The sequence below is a fragment of the Fulmarus glacialis genome, unplaced genomic scaffold (assembly GCF_000690835.1).
Source record: "Fulmarus glacialis isolate BGI_N327 unplaced genomic scaffold, ASM69083v1 scaffold11372, whole genome shotgun sequence".
In the NCBI taxonomy this organism is placed as follows: Eukaryota; Metazoa; Chordata; class Aves; order Procellariiformes; family Procellariidae; genus Fulmarus; species Fulmarus glacialis.
Window position 1 is genome coordinate 38,085 of NW_009198465.1, and position 20,505 is coordinate 58,589.

Sequence of the window (20,505 nt, forward strand, 5' to 3'; positions counted from 1 at the left end):
TGAAAAGGAGATGTTTAATTTGTTTCAAGTTACGGACAACAGATACAAGAGTAAATACCGTAGCATCATGTTCAATCTCAAGGACCCCAAAAACCAGGTTTGGAATTTCCTTAAACAGTCAACATATACTGAAATATACTTTTGGTTTTTAATGATATGTCAAACTCTATCCTCAACATTAAGAGTTTCAAGATAGAGACTTATGAATTACACTATAAAAGATTATTATAAAGCCATTCAAATCTTTTAAAAAAAAAAATGTAACCAGTAGGAATTAAAAGTCTACTTTATTTGGTCATGTGTTTTTATTAAGTTTGGGCGTTTGGTGTGAAATATTTATTTATAGAATGGCTTTCTTAAAATAAATACGGACTTTATTAATTTCTCGTGACATTCTGTCGTATGTGTTGGATACTGCCCATGTACGTGACCATATTTATGCTTTAAAACAAAAAAATGGATGCTGGTGCAGATGAAAATATCCACTAGAGAACACTTGAAACTTTTTTGTTTGTTTTTTAAGTTTCTACAATAAATATGAAACAGGAGAGTGGCTGCTCAACTTCTGACATTCCTATTCAGTTGTATTGATAGATATTGATGATAATGAGGAAAATTCGTACTTTGTGTTTGTTTCAATCTTATTTTCTGGTTGCTGCACCTTTCCAAATTTGCTTATAAGTAGCCGGTATTTTTAATAGAGAATTAAGAAACTGGAACAGGTTTTGCCTGTTCAGCACTGCAAATCTTGTTAGTTACCCAAGCAGGTTCTCTTCAGCTTGGCAACACAGTCTGTTTTGTTTTCAGGGACTTTTTCATCGTGTCCTTCGTGAGGAAATCTCACTGTCAAAACTAGTGAGAATGAAACCAGAAGAACTTTTATCTAAAGAACTGTCTGTATGGAAAGAGAAACCAGCTAAAGCAGTAAGTAACATAATTTTCCCCTGTGCCCTTAGATACGAATTTAAGAGCAAGTTTGCCAACCCTTACCACCCATATTATGTTAATGCACCGGTTTCTTCCTAATAAAATGCTAATAATGTTCAGTTTCAATATACTTTTTCTCTACCACCAGCCAAATGATAAAGTACAGAATAAAATTATAAAATAAATATATGGACTTTTTACCAAAATGGTTTTGTTTCTTTCAGATGATAGAGTCAAGAAGCAAATCTCATGAAATCAAGAAAACATCTGTAAAACGGGAACATATGCAAGTTGTAAATATGGAAGATTCTCCACCAGTGTCTGATTCTGATGTAAGTATCAGCTATTGCTTCAGCATGAAGACATCAAGGGAGATAAACGGTAACTAGGGCCTCAAATTTTTCATCAGAATTGCAGATTGTTTCAATGAACTGTAAGGATATTATCACCTAGTAGGTGTGCTATGAGCATTTTTCCTTTTAGTTTGAAGGAGTGCAACAACCAAATGATAGGCATATTTTGCATGCGCTTCTAAAATGCTGTGTATTTTTCAGCCCTTGCTGTCAATTTACAGAGAAATCTTTTATTTCTGAACATTAGCTGTCTACTTCAGAACACTGTGGAATGAAATGAGGACAAATACTATTTGAGAACTCTATCTGACATGATATGCTTTAACCAAGGCCTTTAATCTTCTTTTTAAAGAACTGAAGTTAATTAACGGTTTCCAAAGTATTTTTTTATGGTTGAAATTAATGACAACTAGAATATTTTTTGTGTTTATTCACTTTTAGGAGCAGCAAGAGTCAGCCCGAACTGCACCGAATTTAAACAGTGCTCCTTCTCTAGATGTTTTTAGCAGTATGTTGAAGGATACAACAAGTCAACATCGAGCCCATCTTTTTGACCTGAACTGCAAAATCTGTACAGGTATCTACAGTGCTGACTTGTGCAAAGTAAAAGAATTGTTATGTTAAGAGTGTTGTTTGTTTATTTGGTTTTCTCCAAACTATTTAATTGTTAAATAGTAATCAAAAGCTTTTAAAATAAATTTATAGGTCAGATTTCAGCATCTGAAGATGAAGTACCACCTAAGAAGATAAAGTCAGTGGCTCCTGTTAAAAAGGTGGAGTTGAAATCAAAACCAGAAGTTCAGCCAAAGTATGAAAGTTCCACACCAACCTCAACAGCAGAGCCTGCCAAAGAGGCCGACTCTGAAGACGCAGTGGAAACTGAAGTTGGACCAGTAGCAGAAACAGTTTCTCAGTCAAGCATAGAAAGAACTTACATTCCTACAACGCAGGGCCATAACAATACAGATTCTTCTGTACCTGAAGAGGCTTCTGCTTTTCCTGCCTCTTGTGCTGGCGGAGTTGTCACAACCGTAACAGTTTCTGGCAGAGACCCTAGGACAGCAATGAGCAGCTCCTCTGGTGTTGTGACACCAGCCCTGCGTTCTGGTCCTGCGTCTGACAAAGTTTCAACAGGGGAAACAAAACTGGAAACTTCAAAACCAGTTATGACTGTCCCCAAATCAATATTAACAAAACCATCATCCTCACCAGATCCAAGATACTTAGCAGTTCATCATTCACCTAATATCAAGTGCGTATACTTAATAGTAAGCCAAGCTACCGAATCTTTAATGTGGTTATCTTCAGAGTCCCAGGTGTCCAATGTCCCGTTCCCCTCCCCCCAATCGAAAGGCATGTTCAACTTCAAAGTTCAGGTAGCCTGATTCAGGTTTTTGATTTACCATCTTCTCATTCACCTTCTCTAGTTGGTAAACTTTTCTGAGCATCAGTGTATGTTGACAGCAAAGATTCTACAATGTGTTTCAGCAGATAAATAAAACTTGAAGGTATTATGCAGACTTAGAAATCTGCATGTACATTAATACATAGAAAGCGAGTGTATGCGAGAGATGGTTTAAAGGCATTTCCAGATTTTCATCCTATATTAAAATACTATTACATCTGAATTTATGAATATGAATTAAAATTAACCAATTGTTCAGCTTGAAAGGAAGTGGATTTCTTTCATGTTCTGGGTATATACAGTAGTAAAATTAAATATTGCAAAGTATATCCTTACGAAACTAGTTAAAAGATTTTTGTTCATAGCAAATTCTTTTACTTGAGAATCTCTTTCAGATGCATATTGTTGACTCAATTAGTGGTAAATATATAATTCAGATTAGTTTGTTATGGAGTCAGGATCACAACAGTTATAGTGCTAACCTAATTTTATAAAAGTCCTATCTTTCGGCATCTTTTTGCCGGTCAGCAGCTACAAGCTTATTTTCTGTTACTCCTTGCTTTTTTCCCCAATACCAAGTTAATGGAAAACATAACAAAGCATTTAGTAAAAATTCTGTTATTTGTTTAAAATAAAGTATTTGATCGATAGGAGGAGGGAAGAAAAGAAAAAAAGAAGGGACCATTCTCATTTGTATTCTGTAACCTTTCTTTTTTGGATTTGTTTTGCAGTGTTGCAGAGCCACGCTCGCCTCAAGACAGTGATACTTCCCTCTTTCTCTCTCGTCTCAACACCATTTGGAAAGGATTTATTAACATGCAAAGTGTGGCCAAATTTGTCACTAAAGCATATCCTGTCTCCGGGTGTTTTGATTATCTTAGCGAGGTTAGCACTGACATGTTTATGTGTTTAGAATAAATCTGTACTGCAGTTCTTGTTGCTAGAAAGGCTGGGGTCACTATATATATATTGTTATATTAGAACTGTAGCAGTAGTAATAGGAAAAGTAGCTCAAGAAAAAAAAAAAAGCCTTTTAAAAATTCCTCATAAATTGTGAAGAATTCTCATGCCTTCAAACATATTTATACGTATGTTAGGATCTAACATGGAATAATACCTTTATTTCAGCTTCATTTTTTGAAAAGAAGTTTTAGAGCCAGTATTTTAAAGTAGATGTTGTGTTCTGTTCTCGAACTAAATGGGTCACTGATGTGATCTATTACAAAATTTTGTTTGTCCATTTATGAAGAATACTATCCTTTTTACTAATTTTCAAATAAAAACAGTTGGATGATATTATTCTGGGAGGGTATACATTCAAATAATGAGACAGTATAAAGGTTTGCGCTAAAACAAATGAGCTTTTCTTTCTCTCTTCTCTGAAGTGCATTTTATGTGACTTAGGAAGTTTCAAACACAAATGTGTGTTTTAGGGCTTTTATTAGTAGGATTGGTGGTTCTTTTTGGTACTGCTTTTGCTAAAATGAGTTTCAGTGTCCTCATGACAGGAAGCTCACTAGAATTTATGTGACCTGTAGTCACGAGTGCAGCATTTCCTGAGAAACTGAAGGTGTGGAGAAAATCTGTATTTCAAACAGCAGCTTCCCTGTAAAAACAAAGCCAATAATGGGCATACAGAACTATTAGACATTTTGCTGCTGTCCTCGTTTGGGAATGCCTTTTCTGTTCCGTGTGTACTGTTAGCCTTTTGGTAACATGCCATAATTAAACACCTTGAAATTTAGAAATAGCCTGTCTGAAATTAGAAAAGTATGTATGAAAGTTTACTAAAATATAATAGTGCATTATCCACTAGGCAACTGGGATGGGGCAACCTGCACTGCTTTTAAACATTAGTCTCTTTGGGTTTTTCTCATACTACCATGTAATACTTCTTGTTTAGGATTTACCAGATACAATTCATATTGGTGGGAGGATCTCACCGAAGACAGTCTGGGATTATGTTGGCAAACTCAAATCTTCGCTTTCTAAGGTATTCACTTAAAATCCTTTGCAAAACCCAGAAGAAAAATACAGCAATATAAGATGACAACTTTTTATAATATAAATTAGTAAACAGCAAATACTAACATAGATCACACCTGGAAAACTACCAACACCACTTACTCCTTTGAAATTTTAGATTTATTGAAGAAACATGTTTATTGAGCTGCAGATCCTCTTGCTCTCTCCTGCGTAGTAGTTAAATCTTCATACTATTTATTCATTTTTAATGACTGAACATAAATAAGCTATTTATTCAGTATTGAAGATTGAAATTAAAATTTTAAAGAAAAGGAACTTATCATTTAATGTATGTAATAGATTTTACTATTAAAAACACTTCAGAAGTGAAAAAATGATGCACAGTATACAGATAAAATCATGAAACTAAGAATTTTCCCTGTCTTTCATGTTAATTTGAGCCTCAAGATGTTTAGTTTGATGTAAGATACAGAAATAATTTGTATTTCTGAAAATGACAAACCTAATTCTGTTTTAATATTACAAATTAAACAACAGTACTCTCTTAAAGCTAGGTATTGCCTTGAAAACATAGTTGGAGTGATAAATGTACAATTTATTTTTATCCCTGGAATTTGCCCTTTACCATTTTATTTACTGGTATGTTGCAGGTTGAATTTTTCCACTTTGCTTTTTTATTACAGGAATTGTGTTTGATTCGTTTCCATCCTGCAACAGAAGAAGAAGAAGTTGCCTATATCTCTCTCTACTCCTATTTTAGCAGTCGTGGTCGTTTTGGTGTTGTAGCTAATAACAACAGACATGTCAAGGATCTCTACCTGATCCCCCTGAGTACTAAGGACCCAATTCCTTCCAAACTCTTGCCCTTTGAGGGACCAGGTAAGCACAAAACAGGGGAGGTTAACTGCTAGGTAAAATCACAAAACAAAAGTCAATCTGAGACAAGTTGTTGTTGAATGTTTAATGTAAGCATTATTAAATTTTTTAATATAAAACCAGTTTTAAAGTATCTAAATAGGGAAAAATTGGAAATCCAATTCTGTTCAAGATAAAATTGTCTGAAATTTACATAGCCTTTCCAACAAGACGCTTATATGCTATTAGGAGGATGAGTTTACCTGTAAAATCAAGTATGTGGAACAGCCACTACATTGGAAAAAAACCCAACAAAAAACACCCACCCTATCTTCAGCAACCCAGAAATCCACAAAACCTAGGTCCTTACAAGGTATTCACCATCGCTTAAATCAAGCAGGAAACTTTCCCCACAGAGGAGTTAAGAAATCTCTGAAGACAAAGAGGTAATATTTATAGTGGTTTCACTGCATTGTCATTGTCTCATGCTAAGTATTATGCTGTATGTGCAATATGGTGCACAAGGTGTTTGAAATGTTTTGTTCTAGTTGGAGCAAACTCTAGCCAAATCACTGACTTCTGAAAATTGGTTTGTTGGGGGGGAAAGGGATCCACATTCCTTAGGGTTAGGAGGTGGCAGACAGTAGTTGGTATAGGCAGGTTATATTATAATGTGCTATTTTTAGATAAAATTACCAGTAGTAATGTTTGGCTTAAGTTTGCTCCCTGTTTGTGCATTGAACATGGTGACAGAAGAACTGAGAAAGAATTCAGCCATGAAATACCCTTCTGTTACAAAACTTGAAGTCATCTTCATCTGAGGATGGAGGAAGTGCATATGCTTAGTTTCCAAAGAAGTATCTGGGGTTTTATATAAAATAACAGATTGAGAAGCTGAAGAACTACAGGTTACAATGAAGGTAATACTTCATTGTCATAACAAAGGTTTGCAAAATATTAAACGGTAAGTATGAAACAGCAAACGTGCTGACCTTTCTGAGAAGCTGACTGTCCTCTTACTCCTCAAATACAAATTTAGGACTAAACTCAATAAAGCATTCTCAGAGCTTATATGTAGGAGCAACAGTGTCTGGGCCAGGTTTTCATGTGTTAATGGCATATGACTTCAACAACAACAAGAAATGATAGATAGTTAGTTAAATGCTCTCCCTTCATAAGATTGCAAAGGGCACTTGCTCTGCACCCTCAGACAAGATTTTTCTCATACACTCCCAAGTCTGTCTTACCCATCCTTGAACATTGTCTAGGTCATTGTTTTTAGCCTATAGCTAAAAAGGCAGGATTATTGCTATCTAAATTATAGCAATATAGCTGTAATTGTTGAATCTCAGCACCTCATAGTCTTTAACTTACTGAATTCAGGCAAAAACTGTTATTCCCATTTAATAGCCAAGAAGTGAAAACATAAGTGCAGAACATTTTTGGCACAGGGATGTAGGCAGAGAGTCTTAACTCATGGACTGGTCTTTCCAGCCAGAACAAAAGAACTACCCTCCTTTCTGGACAGTAACACAAGAATGGGATTGGCCATTGAATCGGCTGTAAATGTCTGCAGTCTTTTACTGAGCTAGTAAATAACCTGCTTTAGGGAGGCACTTACCTAATTGTTGCCTACTTGCATTCCTGTGGAAGTACCAGTTTTCCGTTTTACCCTTCTTTTACATTTCCATTATAGGTTTCATTTCAAATGAAACTTAACTTAGATTGGGGGTTGGCAAATGTAGACAAACTCTACTCAGTATTAGTGTAGAAATCTGTAATGTCAGCCTGGCTCTGCTGAGTTTCAAGTGCAAAAGTTTTTCAAAACGGGAGGGAATTGCTCAGAAGAAATACAGCTATCACTTGCAAGTGTTGTTCATGGAGGCAAATTTTATGAGTCAGGTTTTCAAACTGAAATACATACTTGTAGGCAAAGTGGATTAAAGAACAGCAATAGAAACAAGGTTCCAAAGGCAGAGAGGCCATATGATGTAACAGCTTCATAGAAGACCCACTTAGACTTCTGCCATCAATTCACACTTCTTGGAAACTTCTGTAGCAGCCTTTATTTCATAGTTGTGCTAAGTTTTGTTCATATTTTAAAACCAGATCCAGTAGGGGGGGGGGGGCAAAAAAATCAGGTAAGCTGTTTTTCTGGTTTTGTGTATGTATTAAAACCACAGCATAAAAGACATGTAATCCATACTTTTTAATGACATCTGATGGAATTCACCGCTTTTTCTTTCTTTCACAATCAATAAAAATATTTTATGGAAAGTGGTCATTGTCTCCTTAAATTTAATCGTGTACCTTCAAGTAGAGTTTAGCAAGGACTCGAAAAGCATTATGCTTTAGATAGCTTAAGATGATGTGATAAATATGACTGGAGGGGGGAGGAGGGAGAGGACAAGAAAACCCTGCCACTCCAGAAATCCTAGTTAGAAGATATTCCAGCTGTATCAGCCAGTTCCATCAGGCACGTATGGATTATGAATTTCTCCTGTTTTCTGATGGACTGGATTTGGAACACAACTGAGGACTTCTGAACTGCGCTAGTACCTAGAAGATCTACAAAAAACTTTGACATGGGTGATTTAAAAACAGAGGAAAATGGAAGGTTATCCATATGTATACTTAATTAATCTCAGACATCTATTAGCACATTTTATGTATCAGTGGGCTCTTCTGCATCGTCTTTTTGCAGTGGTTTACTGTATGTGAATTTACTTGTCTGTATCACATACACGCTAACTTATTTAGCATTTTTATCTGTAGATCTCAAAGCACTTCATAAAAAATAGCATAATCAGACTTAATTACCAATAGAAAGTGATTTATTGAGGGATTTAGTGGCAACGTTGGGAATGTAACAAATATCTTACATAGTTAAATGAATTTTAATAAAACAGCCATATAACAGCAAAGGATTCCACAAACATTGATATATCTCTTTTGGTAGTTTACAATAGGAAGTATGTTTTTTCTTAAATTATGAAGTCATGAAATCTTCTTATCCTGTTTAGAATGCTCTTAAAAATTGCAACAAATGGAACAAAATTTTAACTGTACTCTGAATGGAGTTAGGTGTCTTCATCTCAGCAGATATCATTATGAAAAGTAGCAGCAGTAGAACATGGTATTATGAACCTTATTTTCTATGCCAGCCAATTCCATTCAGCAAGCGTACCTTAATGTGCAGCGGTGTTACAATGCTGGAAGTGATCTATATCCCTGAATTAAGGGTGCACAAATTTGATGATAATTGCCAGTTGCTCTCATGATTAATTGGGACAAATATTTAAATGGTGTTGATAAAATTTAAAGAATATCTTGTATTGATCTCTGCAGTTTAAAAATGTACACCATGGGTATGCTTAGTCCATTCTGTGGTTTTGTCATTGATGTACAGAAATGAGGCATATATCTTTAACAGTACAAGTAACTTCATACCAGCTGATGATGATAGGAAAAAAAGTGACCATTAATAAATATGGTAAAACTGATTTAATGAAAAAATGTATTTAAGGGTAAGAGAAACAAATACTCATCCAGTACTAATATTTAGTATATCCTGTTTTAAAGGCTTTAGATACAGGATGTAACTCAATAAAACCAGGATGTGGACTTCAAATACGTAATAGGATAATAATTATTTTATAAATAATTTAGCACTGAAAGCTACTAACTCTGCCGACACAGCTTGCAGCACTTTTTAAATGCTTGCTTGTGAAAGACAGTCATTGAGCAATAGTTGGAGACTGCAGCCAACATTTTTGTTATTACCTAAAATTAGGCACTTTATTTATGGATAGTGAAATAGAATGGGACTGTCCTTTGAAATGCTGGTCTAGCTGTATGTTTCCATTCAAAAGAAGCATGTAGTATCTGATCACTTTGAACTGCGTGAATGTAGAAGCCAGGTTAGGCATAACTTCTAATATTTGTAAAACTGCAGTATCAAAATGTAAAATTTTAATGGATTTATTCTATTATGACTAAATTCTAAACAGATTAAATTATAACTAATGTTATTAACTTACTACTGGAATTTATTCTCTTGAAGTGTATTAAAATTTTACCCTGTTTTAATTAGTGACTTGATCTCTGTTTCTTACAGGGATTACAAACTGATTTTTCAGTAATTGTGGTTTATTAGATATGCTGTCTGATGGATTTTTGAAACCTGTTTATTTCAATTATTCAGTGTTTGAGATTCATTGTACCTAACTGCATAAATCACAAGTCTTTGCATAAAAGTAGATAACCAAAACATTAAGAACAGAAGAACAGGAAATGCCTACAAGGAGTTTTTGGATGAACACCAGTGTGTGAGATACTCTGCACTGGTCAACATCGACCAAATGTGGCGTCATTATTCATATACTGATAAAGAAAAAATATAAAGCAAATTCGTACACTAACCATTTCTAACTAATGAGTCTATTCTGACTGTAAATTGTGAATGTTTTTTTTCCCCAGTTAAGTTGTCTTATTTTTGAACTATGCCTTGATCTTATATATTAATATCATTTCATTTAAGGTAGTAAATTATTGTGAACAGAACTGCTAGAATTGCTTGTAGGCTGTGGGTCCAAATGAGTATTTGGATAAGTCAAGTATTTATGTGGTCCTTTTTAAATAATCATAGATTCACTGAAAATAATTATTTGTTTAGTTCCTGTCCTGCCTACTTTCTGAGATTGTACATCTTGGCATCCCTACCCCTCTTAAGGGACAAATTCGTGCATGTACTGAATTATTAGCAAATCTTAGTTCTGATAATATAGGCGGTTAATTTTTTTCATGTATTTATAATTTTTATAATTTTTTTCTAAATATGAAAGAAGAGGGTGAAAATTGACAACACTTACACAGAAATCTTGTACCTGGAGGAAAGAGACTTTTTGGTACTGAATTTTAGATGTACAAATAGGAAATAATATGCACTACAAAATGAAAAATAAAAGATTATTTAAAACAGCATGTCCAATACCCTCTTAACCACAGAACTCTGTAAAACTTGACCACTGAACTGCAAAATAATATAAATTCTATTTTGGATCTAGGATGCATTCTACAGAATAACTGTTTACCAAAAACTTTCACTCAAATTTAATTATTCTTGTTTCTCAACATAATTATAATGAGAGCCATTCCTGATAGGAAATCTCAAGAAAATATTTTAGATTGGCCTCAAATTTTCACTATAATTTTGTCTGGTCTTTTAAAAAGACTATTTCTAGGAAATAACCAGACTTTGCTGGTTTCTTCATTAAGTGATTAAAACAGTTTCACTATACTGTTACCAGTTACAATCAGAAGAACACAGAATTTTAGAGGAGGTTTTTTTCCCTCAATTGTCAAGAGATCTCATAAAACTTTGAAGTTAACTTATTTGAAAAATTACTGTCTTTCTCTTATTATCTGTTGTTCGTTATTTGGAAAATAAGGTTTATATGGGATAAGATTTGAGCGTAAGAACTGGAGGCGTCGGTGATTTAGGGGGACATCTGTGAATAAAAGTTATTGCTGAATGAAATATATAGCAAGTATTGAAGAGAAATAATAAGTTTAAAACATAAAGCAGCTATGGTTTTGGTGTATTATTTAGCAAACTGCAAATAATTCCTGCAGTATAGGCTTTCATTGAAGAAGAAATCTTGACTTAATTGGTTCTAATGCTCCGGCTTTCCCTTGGCATCAATTCAGCAAAGTTTTCATCTTGTACTTAAGTAGGTTCTAACTGAATTTAGCTTAAGCTGTAAGAGTGATGGTATCTTCTCACTGACAAAACTTCACATTTAACCTAAAAATATACTAAACTCTTTCACTGATTTCTCAGTGTGAAGTTAGCAACTAAAGAATTTAGAAAAGGTCAAGTTTATTAAACATGAACATAAGTTTAGGAAAACAGCTGATGTAATTTTCTCATGGTAAATTTAAGAGTCCCCTTAAAATTTCAAATTCAGTTGTTTCAGCAAAGTAATGTGTTTGTGAATGTGGTTTGCTAATGGAATATGTCTGCAACTGTGGGGTCTGGGGTTTTTTGTTGGTATCAAAAAGTTTTCAATGCTAATAATTAGATAGCTAAAAATTGTTCCTTAATGAGCAGTTGGTTTGGTTTAATAAGAACAAAGAACATATATATATAAAAAAAACTCTTACAGGATCATGAACAGAAGGAACAACATAGGTCAGAGTCCTCATCTTACCATTTAACCACAGTGAATATTATCTCTTACTTTACAGATTGTTTTGTGTTTCTGTATTACTGCTTCCTAGCTGGATGCAAATCGTAACTATTGGCACATACGGACAGTGGTCCTCACATTAGGACCTTTTAAAAGTCATTAAGTCCAGAAGTTAAAAAAGCCTCTCTTTATACAGATTTTCTACATTTGCCACCAACTGTATGTTAAAGGATTTATTCCCTGCCCGTCATTCTGGACATGTTTATCTTCCACAAGTGCCAGTGGGAACTGTGCATGTAAAAGGAAGAAATACAGTAACATGAAACAGACCTACAGACCTTTGCATTTTTCCTCTTTATCAGAAACTTTCCCATCATTTTTGGATATACTTCTCCAAGGATTCAAGTCTGAAGCTTTCACAGAGGAGTAATTCTGCTCACAATGTTTTTTACTTTTGAAAGGCCTACAGCATCAAACTGAATGAATCCTGCAACAGAGGGTTTAAAGTCACCTTGCCCTCTGCACACCACATTCATACCCAGCCAACCATTGTCTTGCAGAGAAAGCAAACACACCCAGCGTCCCTTTCTCCCACATGCTAAACTCTTGTCTGCTTAAGCTCTCTTTTGCTTGTTTGGTATGTTAGTTACCAGTTTCCCTGTTTCTATCACGTTTTAAAATAATGTCTAGCTGGAAAAAAACAAACAAACAGGGAGTGGGTTACAAGCTTTAATACTGTTTCCAAATACAGTTTGTTTGAGGTTATATTTTTAGCAATTACTGGTATTTGTTTAACTTAGAGGTAGCCAAAATATTTATAGACTGGTGTACCTGTCAATGTAGTCTATAGCACACATTATAACAGAAATATGAAGTTTAGCCCAGGTTTTCTCGCTTTTCAGTATCGCTGTGTATACAACATATTTGCAAACTTACTTAAAAGTAAATATATGATTTTTCAGGGGGAGATGTCAGAGTGGAACAACAACAAAAATGACGTAGCAATACAAAAAATACAAAAACTTTCTTTGGTTTTGAACATTTGCAGAGACACTTTTTAATAATCATACCTGTTGCTGCAATCTTTTATTAAAAGTATCAAGGAAGGAATTAAAACTTTTCTTTACTTACTATATACAAATATATATAAAAAGTAAAGAAATAGAGATGCATATGCTTATGGACTAATGAAAATTGCCAATAGGTCATCTAATGGAATTGAGAAAAGCTGTTATCTTTATGACTTTTGTACTCTGCCACTATATAAAATAGTAAGCTTCTACTGAAAGCAAAACTAAAAATTAGGTTTTTACATATACAATCTTTGTGTTCCTTTTCAGGTCTTGAGTCATCTCGGCCAAATTTAATTCTTGGATTGGTTATCTGTCAGAAAGGGAAACGTCTTGCTACTGGCATTGAAACAGAAAAGATAGAGGAAAAGCGAAGCAGAATTCAAGCACATGAGGAAACCGAAACATCACTGTTCTCTAAAGGGCCACTAGCTGCTTCGCAAGAGAAGAAAACCCCGAAATACACACTTTATTCAGGAGATTCAACTGTAAGTACAACACCTCCTGGATCTCCTCCACCTCCACCCCCACTTCCCATTCCAGACACCTCAGCAGTTACACCTTCAGTATTAAAAATACTGTCCTCAATTAAAAGTGGAACCACAACTACTGTAACACCACCAATTTCAACTGCTGCTTCTGCAAGCGTTACTGCTACGCATTCTTCATCCTCAAAAACTGCCACACCTCTCGAGCACATCCTGCAGACACTTTTTGGAAAAAAGAAAACATTTGAGCCTCTTGCTAAGGATTCTGAAACTGCCCAGTCGTCAAATCAGGAAGGCCAAGCTGCTGCTGATGGAGGAATGTCAGCTGTTCCTTTGTTAGATCCCATTGTGCAACAGTTTGGACAGATGTCAAAAGACAGAGCTATAGAAGAGGAGGAGGATGACAGGCCATATGATCCTGAAGAAGAATATGGTCCGGAGAAAGCTTTTGAAATGCAGACTGGTGAAAGTGAAAAACGATATCATGTGGAAAAGCCATCTAATACAGCAGAACTAGAGGATGAGGCCTATGATCCAGAAGATGAAACTATCTTGGAAGAAGCAAAAGTTACTGTTGATGATTTACCTAACAAAATGTATACAGACACTAAAAGCAATTCTTCAGAAACATCCGTTTCATATGTGCCTGATTTATCTGCATCCTCATCCTTGGTAGAACAGCAAAAAATGTTGGAAGAATTAAACAAACAAATAGAAGAACAGAAAAGACAACTAGAGGAACAAGAGGAAGCCCTCAGACAACAAAGAGCAGCTGTTGGTGTTTCAATGGCTCATTTTTCAGTGTCTGATGCTTTAATGTCACCACCACCAAAATCTTCCCTAATAAAGACTGAATTATTCCATCAGGACCAGCAAGCTACACAAAAAGTAGATTTACCTTCATCTTTAAATCAGCAAGCACAAGTTTTAAACCAGGGCTGTGACCCACGGCAGAATAGAGATCCTCGACAAGCTAGAAGAATGGCGACAGAGACTAATGACAATGTTGATTCTCGAATAAAGCCACAGGTGGTACAGAATGAGATAGCCACAAGAGAAATTGCTCCAGCAAGTTTTCCAAATGCTTTGCAGACTTCACTTGGTAAGGAAGATAAAACTTTAATTTCTGCTACTCAGCCTGGTTTTAGTGGTGATAACTGGGTTTCAAGCGAAAAGGCTTCTACGGTGCCCCAGAAAGAGGCATCTAATAGCAAATTTGAAAACACTGTTCAAGTTAATTTGGAAAACGTGAGTCAAACAGCTTCTGGAGAACCTTCTACATCCAAACCTTTACGTAAAGTGCTGCTTCCAACACCTCCAACTACATCTTTTCAGCCTAATTTCTCCACATCAAACGATAGTCAGTCTTTGCAAGATATGCATAAAGTATCATGGCCAAATGAGTCAAAGGAAGTAATGGGAAGGGATTCTTTTTCAAATACAATGTTTACTTCTCAGGAAAAGACAGCTGGTCAATTTGAACCAGAGAGGGGTCTTTCATCGGTGCAATATGATGAACAAATAAATCCTCAGTCTCATCAATTTGTAGAACAAACTGAACCTCCATCAGTTCAGAGTGAGGGCGGACCTTCCCCACAGCACTTTGAAGAAAACCGAGCTGGACCTCCATTTTCTTTGTCTGGGCAGAAAGGAGGGCCTCCACCACCACTGATGCTCAATGCACCTGGAGGACCTCATGGACCTAATTTTAGAGGACCAGCACCACAGTTCTCTGAAGAGCATGGTTCCCCAAATAATGATGGGCAAAGAGGACCTCCATCTGGAAGATTTGGAGGTCAAAAGGGTCCCATTCCTTCCTTATTTTCTACGCAGCATGGACCACCATCCCTTTTTGGTGATAACAGGGGCCCTGCCCCATCTTATCATGGTGTTCCAAGAGGAATGTCACCATCTCAGTTTGAAGATCGTAGGGAACCTCACATGGAACAAAGGGAATTTTCAGATTCCCAATATAATGAAATGATTAGGCCTCCAGGACAGTTCGAAGGACCAGATCCACCTCAGTTTATGGGAAACAGAGGACCTTCGCCTTTTCCTTTTGGAGGTCAAAGACGACCCCCACCAGCTCAGTTTAAAGGACAGAGAGGAGGCCCTCAGTTTGGAGGGCCAAGAGGTCCAGCCCCGAGTCATTTTGGGGGACCAAGAGGGCCTCACCCAAATCAATTTGAAGGGCAGAGAGGTCCAGCTCCAAATCATATACCTGGTCCAAGAGGACTTTTGCCACAGCCATTTGAAGAACGGAGAGGGAGTCCACCACCCAGATTTGCCAACCAGAGAGGTCCAGCACCGCTTCAGTTTGGAGGACCAAGAGGAGCCACACCTGCACTGTTTCCAGAAGAAAATGAACCTCCCCCTTCTAGATTTCATTTCCAAGGTCAGTCACCACAAGGTATGAAGCCAACCCCAAGACCACTCCTGGACCTTCCAAGCCATCCACCACCCCACAGAAAAGAGATGTGGGAGGAAGCTGGACCATCTGCATCTCTTTCCAATATTTCTGGACAAGGATCTGAGTCGGAAGGACAGTGGTCAGCATCTGACTTCCGAGAAGGCAAAAATCCTGAATTTAGAGGCCAGACATTTGAAGGGAGACAGAGAGAGAGATATGAGGGAGGAAATAAAGACAAGGTTTTAGATCAGCCAGAGCCTCAGCAAGCAGATAATCGACAAGGTAGACCCTTTGAGGAAAGACGAAGGGATCGAGAACACGGCAGACCTTGGGAAAGAGACCGTGGCAGAAACTGGAATAGAGACAGGGACTGGGAGAGACACAGAGACAAGGAATGGGATAAAAATAGAGACAGAAACCAAAACAAAGATAGAGAGAAGGATTCAGAGCGGTCTAAAGAATGGGAAAGAAACAGAGACCGAGAGAGAGCAAGAACCAGAGAGAGAGAATCCTACAGAAGACGTGATAGAGAGCGATCAAGAAGCAGAGACAGAGATCGCGACAGAGAGAAAGACAGGGACCGGGATCGAAGCAGGGAAAAAGAAAGAGATCGAGAGAGAGATCGAGATCGTGAAAGAGAAAGAGGAAAAGATCGCAAAGATCGGAGTAAGAGTAGGGAAATTGGTAAAGAGATGAAGCCTAACACTGAAACACCGAAGGAAACTCAGAAACCAACAGAAACAGAAGCTTCATCTTCCACTAATCAGTCATAGAACTATGACTGATACTATATTTCCCATAAATAATATACTTTTACAACACAGCAAGGACTGAGTCAGCATCTTCTGTATATACTGTATATTCTCACCTTTACAAAAATGCTGTTGTAAAACTAGCCTTACAAAATGTACTGACAAATTAGCAATTTTTGAACAACTGTGAATGAAAATACTCAAATAGATAAATGGCAAGAACATACTGGACTTTCACTTGCTGCATTTTGTGCATAATGTTTTTCTTATAAAAATTCACAGCGTTACCTGTACTGAAATTTTGTTTTTCTACTTGCATCTTTATCTTAAAATTTCCATTTACAGTACAGAAATGGAAAAAGTCTAAGAAGAGCATATTGCTTTTTAAGATTATAAAGTTATGTTTTCCAGTAACTTGAATTGTAATTTTATAAGAGAATTTAATCCAGACCTTAGGAGCCATACCTTTACATCTCATTTACATGATATTTTGGTGTCAAAGTTGTTCCTACAGCACACGCTTTAAAAAAAGGAGTCCAATGTTGCTGTCTTGTTTATTTTACAACGGAAGGGTCGTGTGTATTTAGGAAAAGGCTGCAGAAGAACAGTGGTAATAATTACTTGTGACTGACGGAGGATTTGAAAATGGAATGTTATAAGCTTAAAGTGCACTATCTTCCTTTTTATATACAGGTATTTTGTGTTTTGGAATCCATCTGTTAAGTGTACAGCAAAGAAACAAATCGTACTTAGTTTTTTTCATGAGGCTGAGGGATTTTAAATGTCGCATTTTTACAAATCTGTAATTAAACAACATGCAAGAGTAGCACCTTTATAACCAGCAAAACTTATAAAAACATCAGACATTTATTTGAAAAAGGCTAAGATTACAAATGAATTGGTACACCAAAGGAAAGAAGAGTAAGTTGGTTAAATAGGCCACTAAATCTGTTACTTCGATTGAACTGATTTAGTGGAGCATTTTTGTTTGTTTGTTTTGGTTTTGCAGAATTTTGCCATAGACTTAAGAAATGTCCCCGCTTTACTGTACTTTTCATTCTAAATGTGTTTTGCTCCTGAAAAAAAAGTCTCACTGTTTTTTTGTTAGACCCTACTTAGGCTGGTAGTGTATATAAAACTGCCCACTGAAAAAGGTATAACTGCATTAGCCTTGAAAAGAAGAGTGGTGGTACTTCATGTTGTGATTCAAGAGGGAAGTTTTTCACTGTGAAATACATTACATTGCTACTTTTCCTGTATTCTTCAAGTACATAATTCTGAAGTATGAAATAAAACTCCGCTAATTTATTTGACCATGTAAATTAACAGTTGGGTAAATATTTTGATATTTTTATAAAATAGTTTTGGAAATGTAAAATTAGATTCCTATAAACATTTGCACCTTGAAGACTACATTACAAGTAGCATGTATGCTATGTATCTCACTACAGATTTTACAGTTCATATTGGTGCGTCTTTGAAGTCCTCATACATCAAGGATTTGCTGGTTGAAATGATCATCTGTATTCTGAACCTGTAGACAAAATGTTAAAATGCAGAGAGGTGGTATTAAATGCAAACATCTACTATGGTGTAAGATTTTTTTCTTAATGAGATGTTTCTAATTTAAAGACATACATAAAAGTATGCAAAAAGTAAGTGTGTTTGTTTAGGTTTACTTGATAGAAATTTCTGTAAATTGTATTTTATATGGCAAAATATATCACTGTACATTAAAATATGGGACTTCACAGGTTTTTGTTACTGTAAGTAGAATAAACATCTACAGAGAACTGTTGTCCATTTCTTAAATCTGTATGTGTATATTATTTTCTAATTATTGCTACTTCTCAACAAGCCACAAAAGACTGATGGCACACAGGTTTCGTTTCCTCGTTGTTTAACGACAGAAGATGTTTTGCAGACATCACTACCAATTGATGTTTAATTGTAGGCATTCTAAAAAGCGTATGAACATCTGTGCTTATGATTTTTCTCTCAGTTCTAAAACATCCCTTAATTTATTCTGAAGGGGTTTTTTTATTTGAATTAGGAAGTTTGTAATTTGTAGATTTTACACCAAAAAGTCTAAAGAAAAGAAAAAATATTAATTAATTCAGGTCAGCTTTGAACTTAAGGAAAACTAAGTTCACACTATTTATGAATTCCTTGACTTTACATTGTTATGAAATAGATGTCTGGCTTTCCATCTTCTAGGAAACACTCCTTTATCACAGATCAGTTTGGGGAATCTGTTCACGATTTAGGAACAGTAAATGCATCCTCCCAGATGTAATGGCAAAAAAATCATCAGCATACAGACAGACACTAATGACTTATTTCTTTAAACCACAGCTTTATATAGTTTATAATGACCTGGACTTGGATTTTGCAGCAAGGTTCCTGTACTCTACTCTATACTGCAGCAGACAGTAAAAGCTAGGCTGAAAACATAACAATTTAACTCAATTTACAAAGACTAAAAATGGTACTGAATTATTATCATGCACTGCAAGAAAGAGAAAAATAAACAATTCTCTGGCTTTGTTCAAGCTTTTGATTAACATGAAACAACTTACTATTTTGAGCTTTTATCTATGTTTGTACTAAGCTAAATTAACTTTCCAGAGAGTATTTTGCTAAATTTTTATGTAAAAGCCTCTGAAAGGTCTAGAACAATATAAGCAGAAAGATTATTACATCTATAAAAGACTGTAATATTCCAACTTTATGCATTCTAAAGGAGGAGGAAAGTGTGTATTGAGGTCCAATGTGCACAAAACTGCTTTTAAAATTTCTGCTTTTGTTTCTAGAGGAAAGTCACCAGTGCAACTTTCAGACTTCGGCTACACCTCATATAATATGGTATATTTCAACATGGAAAATGTCTGTGCATGCTACCTTGATTGAATATGCACATCATTAAAGAATGCAGTAAACAGATTTTATTTTTTTAACCTCCTGAAGGGAATAAAGATTTCATAAAGTATTGAAATTGGGGTTTTATTTTATTCTGTTTATGAGCTAGAGTAGCATTTGTGTGCCTTCCACGCTCTGGCTTGTTTCTAGAATGCGTCTTCTGTAATAGGCATCTGTTTTTAATACTAAACTACATAACCAGTAGCAGATACATAATAGAGACCAAATGTACATCTCACGATCATGAGATGCCTGTTGTAGAGAGAGTGATACTGTGTGGATGCATTCAGCTAGCATCCAAGCTCATTTTCATGAAATTATGTTGATAATACCACTTTACTAGTCCAGAAAAACTGAACTTTTTTAAGGGGCTTTGGATTAACTTTCTATCAAAGAACAGTTTTTAAACACTGGCAAACTACTAAAGTGTTTATAATTTAGTAACTTAATCTTACAATAGGAAATCCAGGGCTATGGACTCTACTGTGGCTGTGTATCGGATGTAGGAAAGAGCCTCCTGCCTCCAGTGCTTCACAGAATCATTCTTGATGGGGAAAAACAGCAAAAAGGGAAAAGCTTTTATCCTGCAGCAATGAAACAAAACAGGTGTTAATTTCAAACCATTGTCGCTTTTTTTCCTCTCTTGCACTTTTCCTTCATACTATCTGTGCTACCAATGGCTGGTAACAACTAGTAGGTGAGAGTACCTCAATCACAGGAAAAGGTGACGGACATGACTTGTGTCAGGACCTCCGAGCCCTGGCCAAACTGGTTTTGGGGATGATTTTTAAAATACAAGGAGTGACTTAGACCACACACCCACTGCCATTCAACAGGGCTTGTGCTCCTGAACGGCTGAGCTCTACTGCCCTGCTCCTAAAATAACTCGAAGCAAATACTTTCTCCTGCAGGCTGGGGGCTGACAAATTCCCGTCATGTTTAACGGGAAGGCCCTATGTGGAAAAGCAACGCTGTGCTCCTAGTTAGTGGCCTGGCGTGAAAAAAGCCTTGCTGCGTTCGTATTTAGCGGGGAGGCTTCCTCCGAGGATGGGAGATGGGGAGTTTTCGGGAGCCTCCTCTCTCCCCTCTCGGCGTTTCCCTGCTCTCGGCAGTTTCCCCTGGACGTTTCCTCACGGACCGGGCTCCACC

At 36.2% G+C, this 20,505-nt stretch overlaps 1 protein-coding gene across 1 annotated transcript in view; it reads left to right on the forward strand.

Annotated features, from left to right (window-relative positions):
- Positions 1 to 16,458, forward strand: part of DIDO1 (death inducer-obliterator 1) — a 40,528-nt gene extending 24,070 nt beyond the window's left edge. The window contains 9 exon segments of the mRNA XM_009572913.1: positions 1 to 97; positions 808 to 924; positions 1,152 to 1,259; positions 1,722 to 1,857; positions 1,986 to 2,532; positions 3,417 to 3,570; positions 4,589 to 4,678; positions 5,355 to 5,550; positions 13,058 to 16,458. The exon segment at positions 1 to 97 is cut by the window's left edge and continues 29 nt beyond it. Coding sequence (XP_009571208.1) covers positions 1 to 97; positions 808 to 924; positions 1,152 to 1,259; positions 1,722 to 1,857; positions 1,986 to 2,532; positions 3,417 to 3,570; positions 4,589 to 4,678; positions 5,355 to 5,550; positions 13,058 to 16,458 — 4,846 coding nt within the window.
- The last annotated feature ends 4,047 nt before the right edge of the window (positions 16,459 to 20,505 follow it).